The following is a 14,305-nucleotide window of genomic DNA, read 5'->3' on the forward strand; positions in this document are numbered from 1 at the left end:
TTGTTCAACTTATCTAAACTTTAAGCCAGTGCAGAGCAGAGACCTGACGTATAGCTCTATAAACTGTTTCTGTAAGTAGATGCAGTACGATCTTCCTATTTTTGTAATAAATATATGACATTGATGATTAAATTCAGTACCACAAGCTCTTATTCAACAGCATGTTAGAGGCTGGCCACAAAACACACAGACTCTGTCTTCAAAACTTCCTATAAAAGACAGACATTTAAATTGCACTGATTTGTAGTATGAAGTGAAACAGACAGGACAGCAGATGTATTGTTCACTACAGCTAGAACAAGCACATGTAAACAGTATTCCACTGTATCTTTATGCAGACTGTTAGACCTGACGGCTGTGACATGTAAACTGAATCCAAGTTTTGTTCATGAGGAAACATGTAAGATAGTAGCATACAGCTTTGGACATTTGGTTCTTTAATGACAGTATAAGAAGTGTACATTACTAAGTAAGAATATTTTGCAGATCTATGAAAAAGAACAAAAAAATCTGATTCTAAATTTGCAAGGATCCTGTAACTGAGGGGTGAATGTAAGGTAGATTTTGTATGTAATTATGGCACACAAAAGTGGTTGTCGGCTGCTTTGCACAGTGGGATGAATAGTCGGGGTGATGAGAAGGGAGATAGAGAAAAACAGGCATTAGATAACTACACTAGGGGAAATGAGCTAGGTGATGATTCACCCTCTCCTTCTATAGCAACCACACTCTTCTTCTGCCCTTCCCGCCTTCTGTCTTTTGTTAGCACATTTCTCAGTCAACTTCTCATCTGAGCTGATAGCAGTGTTGATGTGACGATGTGTAGCCAGGTCAGTCGCAGTCTGTTGGAAGTGTTCCACTACAGTAGATTGATTGTCCCATGTGAGTAGTGAAGAGAAAAAGGTGCCAGAATACAGAACTGCTTACTGGACAGTTGAAAAAGGTACAGAAACCCCGCCCCCCACACCTAAATCCAATCTGACATTCATACCCACTTTACACGATAACTAGCCAGCTGTTTGGAGGTGCCAAAAAGAGCTCAGATTTGAACTTCTTGCTTCACCTTCACTTGATCTTTTTCTTTTATCACATAGACCCTATTCTTTTTGTCGCTACTTCTTTAGTTCCCCTGAATCATTTATAAATGATTTCTACAAAAAAAATCTTTTAGAAATGCAAGTACTGGACTGCTTACTGTTCTCCAAATTAATTAATGCATCGCTTAAACAACAAAAAAAATACAGAAATCTTATTTTCTGCTTGCCCAGTCAGCTTTGAGATGTAAAACAGGATTTTCTCTCAAAAGCAGCAGCTGATTCTGCTGGCCCTGATAACCAAGATCTACAATTAACATTCTGTCTGAAGAGCAGCTTTGAATTGAGGAGAGAGAGTGGACAGAGATGTATTGTGTAAGCACGCTCACTCACACCCGCACGTCCCTAAACACATACACACACACACAAACACACACACCTGACAGCTGCACTTTAACCCTCCCTTCCAGCTTGTAGGTCTAATTATCCGGTGGTGGCCAGGACCTCAGTGGGGGGCCTCTGAGTGTATGAGTGTGACATTGTGTGTGCATGATGCTGTGTGTATGTTGTGTGTGTGCATGCATCAGTGGGAGGGGGCTGCAACGCCTGCAGACCGGGTGGCTGGGACCTGTGATTTGATTTTGGAGGAGCAGATGGCAGGATGCTGCTGGAAGGCATTTTGAGTGTGTGTGTGTGTGTGTGTGTGTGTGTGTGTTTATGAGTGACTGAGTGAGGAGCCTTACTTTGTAGAAGTAAAAAGTGACGTTTTTCACAGAAGCAGTGGGGCTGTGTTAAAACTGGTATGTTAACATTTGATGCTGATTTGAGGAACTGCAAATATGTTTAGTAATAGACACCCGAAAAAAGCACTGGTTCCAAAACCAAAGGTGAATATTACTTTTGACATAAAGGACACAGTTTTGTGTATTTCTTAAGTTTTGATCTTATAAACTTTTAATATTGTGCATTTCTTTTAAATGATGACAGAGGATGGAGACATCAAAGCCAGCCCAATATCGATAATAAACCTGTGACATCTCTCAAAACTGTGCAAATAATAGTTGATGATTACAGTGTACACCAGGCGCTGCACACAGATTGGCCCATCAGCACAGATAATGCACAGTCTGCATTTACAGGCCTTGCCCTGCACTGATTGATTTCATTTTCAAATAACATTACAACAAGGAGTTGCTGGACGTCACATTGTTTTTCATTTTTGATGGAGATTCTCGCCTCCAGTCTAGTAGACCGAATGCTAAAACTCTGGACTTGCTGAAATTGATATTGATCTTTTGGTCTGAAGGAAAACAAGCCTTCCAAAACATTAGTGTTCTCTTAATAGGAAATGACATTAGGAAATGCCCTTCTTCTCCATAGCCAAGGTATTCATTTATCTTTTCACACAAACACTGTATAAAGCCACACATTTATGTATTAAGGTGCAATGTTTGTCGCTGTCCTGTGAAACCCATCTATCCCTAAAATTGATGATTCAGATTTTTTTCAGATGAACTGAAGGAGTAAGTGTTCCTTCACGAGCTGTCAAAATGCAGGACAGTTTTCTTAGCTCTTGAAAAGTTTATGCTTTGTAGATTTTCACACGATAGTGTCAATGTGGTAAACAGCCTTTGGTCTAGCCACCACTATGGCTCAGAGTGTGCAAAGAGGCTTATCAGGGTAGAGAGGCTCAATGACAGAGGGCACCGAACAAATCAAGCTATCAGATTACAGGGACATGTTTGGTCTGGGAGAGTGTTGCTTCCTCTTCAAGCAGAGGACAGGAGAAAGTGGAAAGATTAAAGCTAGTGCTTTTACATTCGATTCAAGTAGTCATGTTTTTAGAAATAAAGATTCAATTGACAGATACAACAATTTATTTTTCACTGGGGATTTTAAAAGTATAGCTTCAGCTCATGTCTAAGACCAAAGCATCAAATGACTGACATGCAAACTGTATCCAGTCCATAATCATGGACAGGAAATTGTCAGGTGTCCAGCTCTAGTGTCAGGATCAGGTTACAAACTTAATGGGTTAAACCTCTGGATTAGACTCTTAATTCAATTGTGAAATAGCCCTGTTGAAGCCAATAGAGTGAGAGTCTAAAGCAAACAGTCCATTTCTAAGTAGTGAATCAGACATTATGGCAAGACCCTGTGCTGCCTTTCCAATGTCTGGCTGCTGCTGCTGCTGCTGCTGCTGCTGCTGTGGGGTTGTCACACTGACAGATGGGACTGAAACATCAAATTTGTTATGTGATTACTAAGCTGTTGAAAAGTATTGTGTGCAAATGAGTGTAACTTTCAAGTAAAGGCTATATGAGCCAGAACTCAATAATTGTAGATTTTGAATATTTATGGAATGAAATCATTTCAAGAGGGCATGTCTTTGATTTTACTCAGCCTGAAACTTGAGTCAGGTGAAATGACAGAGCAGAAAAACATAATTTGATTTTTCAAACACAGTCTAACCAAATTACACAGCATTGTCAATAAACACAACATCTAAGTACAGCATATTGCTGCATTTGTCAATACGAGAGAAGCTTAATGCTTCAAGTCATCTACAACAACACTCCCCTTGCCTAACTATCTAAAACATGCAGCAACTGGAGTGTTTTCTCTGACATGCTTTCTGTGCTTACAATAATGCACCATACAAGGATGGCTGTATTTACTGTATTCTCTATATTGATTTAATGGAATTGGGCCACATCTTATCATCTTTGCTGATAATGTTTTAGCTAATAACTGCCTCGTACAAATAAACATTAACCTCTAAGATTGATTATTGTAACTCTTTTATCCAAAAGACATTTCTGTAGAGGACTTGACAATTTGGTGGCACCATACAAGACAGATTTTAACACAGCCCCGTAAAATAAGAAAGATCTGATGATAGAGAACTTCACAGGGAATGATGGACTGATGGGTAGACTTCTGTTCCAGCAGAGACGAGAAATAACCTATCAAAGGAAGCTAAGAAAAGCCTGCTGTAACTAATGAGTGACATGCTTATCATTAAAAACTCATGTGTCTACTGTGTCATTTGTAATTCATAATCCCAAAAATCTGTGTAGTACATGAAACAATTTCTGCTTCAAAATACAAACAGCTACACAAAACTCACTTACTGAACTCATTGTACTATAAATGTTGCTGTTATGTTGACGGTTGAATTGGCTGGCTTCCATCTTCAATCCAATGGAAGAACATTAGGTTTACCTAAAGGCAATACAGGAGTTTATGTGTGGTTTGGGAATTTTCTTAAATCAGTTGCAGTTGTTGATGCATTTACAATCACACTGTAGGCAAAGCTACAGGAGCCAGAAATGATGACTAATACTGGCAACACATAACAGCACAAATCGTCCCTGTAAAGCGGTCTAATAATATGCCAGCCTGTTCTCACTTCAAACAATTAGTCAAATTGTCAGCTCTCATCCAAACGGGATAGCGAGGAAGATGGGGTGGACATCACAAATGTATCACAAGCACCAATGTTACTGTATTTAAACACACCCTATAAAGATTAATGCAACATTCCTCATGGCAAGCAGAAAGTGAAATGCCTCCAGAACAGCTGGTCTGCATGGCTGATCTACTTGAAATCTACTAAGAGATGGAAATGGATACACATCAAGGTTTTATGTCACAGACTGAATTCAATTTAATCACCATGGAGAATCTAACAGGATTCTTACAAGAAGTATTAATGTGGGCAGCTGTGGACCATGCTTTTATCAGGTAATATTTTATTTTAGTACCATGTCATTGAACATATCAGTCCGTGACATTAATTACCATGTGTATAAGGTCATGCCTCCCCACCAAATTCTTTTTACTGTAAGGAAGCAGACCACCAGGATTAATTATTAGCACTCATTCACGCAGAACAATAAAGTGAGGCTTCACTACATGTTATTCATTTGGCCACACCCCAATCAGTGATGTCACAGCAGATGTTTAACCTTTGAAAACTGATGGAAAACACCTTTTGTGACACCACTGACTGACATGTGGCCAGATGATCATGCTTTACAAGTTTAAACCCATACAAAGCAGTGCAGCTGTTTTGATTTAACATTTGAGGCGTGTATAAATAATTGATAATAATAGTGAATGCCTTCATTAAAACATCAATTCTACTGAATAGCAGGACAGCTAAGTGTTGAGGGCTGTTGGCTAAAGACTCATTCATCTGATTTCCATGTAACAACCACACCCCCTTGATCAGACATGAACTTCTAGACCATCTGCCACAGGAGACTTCAAGCTAAAATAATGTAAATAAATAAAATGAGATACTGTACAGTGTTTTCCTAGAAGCTGTACATTGCTGGCTTGACAGAAAGGATGCTGGGCCAGCCCTGTCAGAGGTGATTACTATTCTCATGAGTCATTTGTCTGGACTGTCCAGCCAAGAAAGATTCCTGTCAGCTCAAAAGAAGCAAACATCAGCTGGTTTGGTTGTCAGACTTTGGATTTAGCGCTTTCTCACATGTCATGGTTACAGCTTCATAGCCTGCAGCCTGGAACTATTACTCTGGAAATAGTGGTTTTAAACTCATTTCAATCCAACCCCAAGACCCCATTATGATTATCAATTATGAAATAAGGGTATTTTATCTATAATCAGTATACCTACATCTGTGTAGCTGTCGATTACAAAAAAAAAGATTCATCTCCAATCCACATTGAGAGTTCCACAAAGTTTTCCATTTCTGTCATCTGACATTTGTTTATATCAGCCATTTGCTTTCACTGCTACGCTGACAGAAAACAAACAAAAATGAAATCCACTGACTAAAACAGCATGAACAGTTTCAAGAAATATTTCAGTGATGTGTGGTGTGTCACAGTTAGCTGCATCTAAAGTAAAACAAATCAGAAGTTGTTTAAGGCCATTTGAGTCCGGCTGCCAGAAATATGGGAGCAATCTTTTTGACTTAAGCTTTGAATAATATAGTCTTCTTATTCATTATTATTTATTTCTTATTTGAACAAAAAGCAGTAACCTAATCAACTTTATTATTTTCTAATCTTGACAAAGTCATTGATGTTTGAGGTCCATGTGCTTGACAGGCATTTACACAACCTTAAATCTTTAGTCTGTCATCAGCCAGGGGTCTGTTTAATGTCTGTGATGAAAATCCCATTCCCTTTTGAAATCCCATTAATTTATTTATTTCTGCACTTATCTGTTTTGGATTACCTTTGTGTTTTCAGTATCATTCTGTCTGGCCAATAGACATAATGCGGACATGTTAAGTGCATTTCAGACTCACACAGGCCCTCAACCCTTCTGAGGGTTTAAGATGTAAGGTGACCAAGACTTTTCTTAATTAAGACTTTTTTTAATTCAAACCTATTTCAAGTTATATAATTCTATGAGTTAAAAAATATATAATTAACAATAATTACCTAAAACTTCTCCCAGATGAGCCACCGTCATATAAATCTTTTTGATTAGGGGCACTATGTGCTCACGCTCACCTCATCTCATAACACCAGGGACCCTAAATGAGACTTTCAGATGGAAACATTACTATTTGCGTGTCCCAGATGGATAGGATTATAGCAAAACAGTCTCTTGTGGCTTAATAGTGTTGGATGAGGTAGGGAGGAAACTATACTGACGGATATGGCAAAAGGCCTGAACTCTAAAGTGTATTCATTAGTGCCTTGTTGAAATAATTGTGGCGTGTAATTATGTATGGATGATTAAAGGGTGTGTAATTACCTAGACTGCTGACACAGCTGAAGCCTATAAATCACAGCGGTTTTTGGAGATAAAACCTTTGGCGGAAAAGCTCAGCCTAACAGTTCCATCTGGTTTTCATATGCACATCGTCCAATCTCATCTCACCGAGAACAATACAGTTAACTCCCTCCAACTGTCATGTTATGTAATTTTGGTCAATGAGTTTACCTGTTTCCCTGGCTGGTTTTGCACAAGTTTGCTTGGTGATCACCAGCGCTGCAATTATGATCCAGTCCAATTATAAAACAAGCATGCATCACATCGGACTCACCTGCTTGCCTTCCAAAGTGAACAGTCTCCTCACAGCTCCAGAGTCCAACTTGATTGCATCTGTGATGTCAGTGAGCACTTGCTCAAAGGAGTGTGCCGTCTTCTTATTGAGCAGTATCCGTACTGCCTTGCGGGGTTTGACGCCGCTGCGAATGACTGTGACAAGCTTGGGTTTGATGAAGTCTTTGGACTCACGCAGCAGCTCACTCTTCAATGGGGTGAGAGAGGTGAGGGAGCGTGATGTGCCAGTTCTGCTGCCCACTGACCAGTTGGGGTTGACATTCTTGGTGTAGTCCACACGTCTGAGGGATTCATTTGAGGCGCACACATAACTCTCACCTAGAGAGAGAAATAAATTGGTGGTTGGTGGTTGGTTAGAGTCGTCAGTCAAAACAAAGACCTCTTGCAAACTGTGTCCACATCTCAGAACTTCTGAAAAATATTTAAAATGGAATATTGCAAAAATCAAGCACACTCATAATCCACCTCCGATGTATAGATACCACGTCCACATGGCATTAGGCAGATAAGTTGAACAATAAAGAGTTAACATTCCTCAGCTGAAAGAAAAAGGCACATTGAGAGGCGAGGCCAGTGTAACACTGTCCTCTCTCCCTTTCAGCTGTTAAGCTGCTGCACTGGCCTTCCTCCAAAGCAAAGCATTTTGTTTTATCTGCCAGCATTCCATTCGAACAGTTAGCACGCAAATGTTTCCCCTTACGAACAAAGTCATGTGACAAGCACAGGGGCTTGGCCGGTAAATGAAAACCGCAGCAAGAATGTCGGGCAATTGTTGTGAAGTTTGTTGGATGAGGAACTCGGTGCTGCACTAAGAGAGAAAAAGTGACTGACACTTTCTTTTCATGCTACATTTATCACAAAAGTATGTGTGTCCACAAACACGAGCTCCTCTCAGAATCAACTTAAGCTTATGCCACTTCTAAAAACATATATATCTATACTGTACATTCTGTGTTTCAGTGCAGATTTTTACAGGGTTAGAGGAGAAAGATCTTCCAGTATCTTTTGGTAAACATTTAATTTTACTGACCGAGAATCAAATTCGATCTATGAAATTTTTGTTATCTGATGTGTGTCAAGACAAACTAATCGAGCTGCAGTGTAAGAAGGCCATATGAGACAGCATGTCCCATGATACCTGGTTTTATTAAGCTTGCAATTAACCAAAGGCTAATTAAAAGCCTAGGCCACAGCTGGGGGGACTGAGCTATGGCTGCAAACTAAAACAAAATATAACTGGGGCTGTTATTCATCTGGGGGACAATGGTAGAATACTGAAATGCCCTCAGATGGTGACAAGGCTGTTCCCTGAGGTGCAGGGATCTCAGGTGCAACGTCCCTCACTGATTTGAAGGGGGCCCCAGCCACCCGCCACTGGCTGCTGTCCTCATGTGGACAACAGATGAGGTCAACCTTAACAGAGCTGTCCAACCAGCCCAGCAGCTTTTACTGCAGCGGTCACACAGCTGTCACAAATCCAAAACACAAGCCATGCAGTAAATGGGAATCATAAAACGGTGTTAATATTGAGGCACTATAAATCGTATCATCACCAAAGCAATGACAAAAAATGCCAAATGTGTCTATGTCCAGTTTGTTCCTCCATTCAAGAAACCCCCTTTTAATCACATATATTGATCGTAGAGTGACTATAAAAAGAACGAGCCTAGTACTGCCAAGACACAGAGGGCTATAACCTCACCTGTCCATCAAGGACACATTCACAATGCAGCTTAGTATTAGCCTGGGGCTGTACCCCACAGGCCGCAACAAATTAGACATTTCAAAATATTCATGACTGCCTCCTAAAAGTGAAAGATAATAAAAAAACAAATTATTTAGGGTGAGTATTTATAATAAAAGTTGGTCTTTAATTCAGTCTCAAGGAGGCAATTGTCAACTAGCTCTGAAGGCTATATTACACCAGGAGTGATATTGGAGCAAAGACTTTAGTTATAAAGCTTCTGGACATGGCAGCACTGAGCACAATGCTGGAATAGACCAGCACTCCAGTCGGTGAGCATAAATAGCATGATGCAAAATGTCCTCTGTGGCTCTAAACAGAGCTAATCACAGTCTGAGGATGGTGTCATCAAGGTTATCTTGGCATAGTCTTGAAAAAACTGGATAACAAACTGGGCAAATAGAGTTTGATAGATGTGGGCATTTATATACTTATATATGTTTGTCCAATTTCAACTTTACAAGGCTTAATTACACCAGTTGGTGCTAACTAACTCTGTTGGCTTGCAAACTCATCATTGTCCCGACTAGAACTCCTATGTCTGCATATTATGTATCCCTACATATCCACATAGTAAACTACAAAGCGTCTGCTGCCTCTGTGTAGTTTTCTATGGGCACAACAGTTCAGTGGGGTTTTCCAATGGGCCCAAGTCTGACCTTTTATAAAAGTCTCTCTGTGTTCAGCTCTCTGTTCTTTTGTATCTCTGTGGTTTTGGAGTTTAGTTTCACTCCTGTGTTCCTGTTTGTACTTTCAGATATCAGCCGTATTTACAGTTCACTGATGTTTCATATAGTTTTAAATGTTGCACAGAGGAATTGTACAAACTGAAACAGCCACAATGAGCTGAGAGGGGCTGAAGGTGACAGGCTCTTAGTGTGGTTGGTGACTTGCACACTTCCAGCATTTCATGAAGGTAAACAACTCTACCTTGCTGCACTGTGCAGAGGAGCAACACTCACACCAAGCCAGTGCAGCTTGACTGCTTGCGGCTATTCATGGGATAGCTCAGCATGACAACCTCCCATACTATGGAAAAACCCTCCAAATTGACTGGCTGTCTCAGTAATCCTGTCAAGCCATAAGGGACACACATGTGAATGGTGCTTATTGGGTTTCCACACAAAGGAGCTCCAGCAGGGCTCAATCAATGGAGGCAGACTGCTGAGCTATGCAGTAATGTTCCCTCTCTCTGTCCATTAGATGGGTGAGTAAACAAGGACAAGACACTGATGCTCAGCCCACCTGCGTTACATCTCATGTCTGAGTATACCCAAATCATAAAAACACTGACATTATGTAGATAGTCACAATATCTGCCTCTGAGAGTTTGACCATTACCACAATACAATTGGATTTCATGGAATTTCAACTAAGGTACTCACAGTATTTAAAAAGACAACTAAAGTTTACTTTGAAAACTCAGTGTGACCTTGCAGAGACAGTGTCCCAGTTACTCAAAATAGTCCCAAAAACTTTTTCAAGAAGTATTTTGTAATGAAGGTCAAAAATGGCAAGAACAAAAAGCAAAGCCTCTGGGACACTCTCTTGAAAAAGACATCATAGCTAAATGTTTTAAAGGCAATTTCTCAATGCTTGACCACTATAAAGGAAATTCAATTCAACCTCCTACTAGCTTCTTCTGCAAACACCCCTACGGGTTTCTTCAAGTTAACAAAGTTATAAGAATGCATACATTAAATTTCGTTTTATTCACCTTGACTGGCAGTTACATTTTATCATGTGCCAACAGACAGAACTAGGGGTAAAAAGGATTCTTTTTGTGATACACAACTAATAACTGTTTAATGTATGCCCACGGTCCTCATTCAGCAACAATGAACTGTACATGTAAGTTCAGAAGTGCAGTGGCAGAGTGCTTTCTACCCGGTCCAATGCACCAAAACAACTTTTGATCAAACTGCCAAACTCGTGAAACAAATTCAGATCAGGCACTGGCCTAAATCTTCCCCCTTCACTCAGGGGATGGGGCATAGGAAATGAGCTTAGCACAGAATCCAAACTTTTAGGAGGATGTGAGATGAAAATAGACCAGTATATGAGAATAAAGACTACAGTAAGAGGTCAGTGGATCCTGAGTGTGCATGGCAGAGCAGTAACCTCTCATGTTAAAAGATGGTTGCAGGCAGGTCACACAGCAGACAGACACACACCAGGGTTGAACACAAGGATTAACTTATTACTGAGGTCACTGTCCCCGCAGGGTGAAGAACACTGCAGGGAAGTGAAAGGGTGGAAGACTGTGCTCCATTTATGTCTGCAGTGTGCTCCTGCCTTTCACACAGTGTTTGAAACACTTTAAAATGTTTTTAAAAAATGTAAACTTGATTGCACTCTAAATTTGTTTAAGGACTCTGGTCTGTTATCTAGCTCCTTACTAAAATAACTAAACTGGTCATATAGTCATGACTGCAGGAGACAGAGGGCTATAAATTCAACTTTTAGTTTATAAGACTATCATCTTGTTTTACAAATTTAAATTACATTTCCAGTGTTAAAACCCATCTCACTTCAAGCAATGGCCAGATACTGAAACTTGCATCTTTCAAGCCCCAGGGGTGAGATCATTTTAAAAGAGTTTAACAGCCAATGGACCGTACAACATATGCATTCATCACACATTCACTCCCAGGCACGATTGCACTTAGATGTACACAAGGCACTTTCAAGTCCACACAAACTCAGATCACAAATAAAAGGGGAGAGAGAGTGAAAGGGAGCTCAGATCAATGGACCCTGATGCACATTAGCAGAAGCCTGTGTGGAACTGAGGCTGCACTAAGGAGGGGTCTGCTTGTCTGCGTGCCTGGCACTGGGTCAAACATGTCAGAGCAGTTATGTCAAAGATGCAAATGATGTGAACGATGCAAAGGAAGCCCTGCATTGCATCCATTACACTGTAATATTCTCCAGAGATGAACTGATACAGTGCAGTCTATCTCTGCCAAAAAAAATTCACTGATCTCAAAGTAACCTTTTATCTGGCTGAAATAACTATCCTGACTGGCAATGTAGATATTAAGCACACAAAGTAAACAGCATCAAGGTGCCTTTGGGTGCCAGCACTTAAAATGTGAATATGTTCTGAGTGACCTTTAAAAGTTCTGGCATAACTTGCCTGAGGATATATTAGTGCATATTTGTATGGAGCCATTTAGCCTATATTCAAGGCTAAAACTAGCTTTTATAAAAAAATCAATTGCATGTTTGAATCAATGCACATTATCTATCATCAATATAATCAAGTAATCAACCTCTGTCATGATTTGTGTTCACGTTTCATCCGTCATCACCCTTACCCTGTACTAACTCATCCAGGCTGGTGATCTTCTTGCCTCCATCCAGCGCGTATAATGTCCGGACTCCTTGAGGAAGGTTGACATTGTCCGACAGGGACCGTGTGAGCTCCATGAGCAGAGCATCCAGAGACCGGAACCGGTCGTTAGACACAGCGTACACCAAGCCTTTAAAGTATTTGTCTCCATTGCGGTAAAACCGAACTTTTCTGGCTTTTTTCTCGGACGTGAGGGACTGCAGAGTGCGTGTGCGATAGAAACTACAGTGCGCACTGTGCGCCGGGCTGGGAACCAGACCGTTTCCTCTGGAGCCTGACTGGGACCCGGAGCCAGAGTTGGTCCTCGGCGTCCGGTGCGGCTTCTCTCGTTCCTCAAAATGTTCAAATTCAATACTTCTGCTTAGTGACATGCCGTGTTCCTGTTTCGAGCGAAATCCCAATCAGAGAAAAACAACTTTTAATCACAAAGTGCTGGAGGATCGATGTGTCCGGAGGAAGGAGGATAACACGTGTGCGCCAACAGCCTCCACTCACAGTCCACTACACCAGCTGGTCGTTTGAAGTCCAAACGCTGACTCACAGCTCTCCAAATTAATAATAATAAATTTTAAAAAAACAAGTCGAGAAATAAGATTTAAGTCCACAAAAACTCAATCCCGAAACACAGCAGGAACAGTAATCCAAACGGCAACTCGGGATTATCCAGTTGAATACGTGTCGAATAAAGAGCAGCTGTGTTTGACAGACATTGCAGTGGACCTGCAGCTGGCTTTTAAACAACGAAGAAATATTTCAAAACTTCGGCTAAAGGCACCAAACACAACTGGCCGCCTCCTTCGCCCTCCACATCCTCAGTGTGACTGGTCGGCCGCCCGAGCTGTCAAATCACTGGATAAGGAGACAGGGGAAGCCCTCCCCGCCCCTGGGTCCTAATGCCCTCTATTGTTCTGACCATACACTCAGGACATGGAAACAATGAAGTAGACGCTCATCCCCAATGACCTGAAATGCGCCCTAACAGTAAAATTACCATAGAAAATTTGTCTAGGATATGCTACATACCCCATAAATTTAAATTCAAGGACAGAGGTTAGAAATAACACAGCTATCAGGCGAAGTTAAATTTTTTCGCCTATAATCTTAGTCACAGTTAGAATTGTTTGTCCGAAGTGACATTCAGATTAACTATGTCAATATCCTATTTGAGCTATACCTTTTTTTTTCTCATATTATAGCCCATATATTCTATCAGTATCATAACAATTGTCTATTTACCACCAGTGTCTTTAGATGCACAGCTATGCAATCAGCTAAACACACAGGTTGGCCTTTGAGGGTTACAACCAATAGTAGGCTATTCGACAGGTAATTCAATGATAAAACATTTTTTTTTTTAATCTGGAAAAAATTGCATAATTTACGATAAATGAGTTACACAATGGCTGTAAAAATGAATTATAGGTTGGACAGAAAACAAGAAAAGTAGATTCACAAAAGCATATTGTTAGACTAACGTTGGCTACACAGCTAGCTAACGTGCTTACAGATAATGCTATTAGCATAATGCAGTTAACTAACTTTGATTTCATTGTCCCTAATGCCAGGAAGAAACACGGTTAGCATCGGTGAAAGATCAACATTAGAGCCCCATTAGAAGCATAGCTTAGTAAATAATCTATTAACCATACGCAAAATGTTACATAAATAGAGAGAGAGATACATAACAGCTAGTTAGCCTAACACCAAACTTAGCAGCTAACGTTACGTGTTGTATGGTGGCGCTTTTCCACTAGTACCTACTCGGCTCGACTCGGCTCGGTCTTTTTGGTTTTCCACTAGCGATAGTACCTGGTACCAGGTAGGCTATTAATTTAGTACCCCCCTCGGCCGGGGTTCCAAGCGAGCTGAGTCGAGCTGAAAATGTGACGTCAACATACTGCAGGTATAGTGGAAAAGCGCCATTAGCAACACATTAACCTCAGAAAGCCTGCTAGCTGAAACAGTTAGCTTGGTTAGCATTTAAACTCATCACAGACAATCACAAAACAGCTGTAACAATAAAGAAAAAACTTACAGATAATGCTACAACAAGGGCATTTGGAGCGTAGAGAAAAGATGTCAAAGATCTGACAAAATGGCGGCTGTAACTATGTCAG

At 40.6% G+C, this 14,305-nt stretch overlaps 1 protein-coding gene across 1 annotated transcript in view; it reads right to left on the reverse strand.

The window, feature by feature from the left end:
- dclk2a (doublecortin-like kinase 2a) overlaps nt 1–12,559 on the reverse strand; it is a 35,031-nt gene extending 22,472 nt beyond the window's left edge. Inside the window, exons 1-2 of the mRNA XM_070856486.1 lie at nt 12,154–12,559; nt 7,070–7,407 (exon numbers count right to left, since the gene is read on the reverse strand). Coding sequence (XP_070712587.1) covers nt 7,070–7,407; nt 12,154–12,559 — 744 coding nt within the window. The remainder of the gene's footprint in view (nt 1–7,069; nt 7,408–12,153) is intronic.
- Between the last annotated feature and the right edge of the window lie 1,746 nt (nt 12,560–14,305).

The sequence above is a fragment of the Pempheris klunzingeri genome, chromosome 3, assembly GCF_042242105.1.
Source record: "Pempheris klunzingeri isolate RE-2024b chromosome 3, fPemKlu1.hap1, whole genome shotgun sequence".
NCBI lineage: Eukaryota > Metazoa > Chordata > Actinopteri > Acropomatiformes > Pempheridae > Pempheris > Pempheris klunzingeri.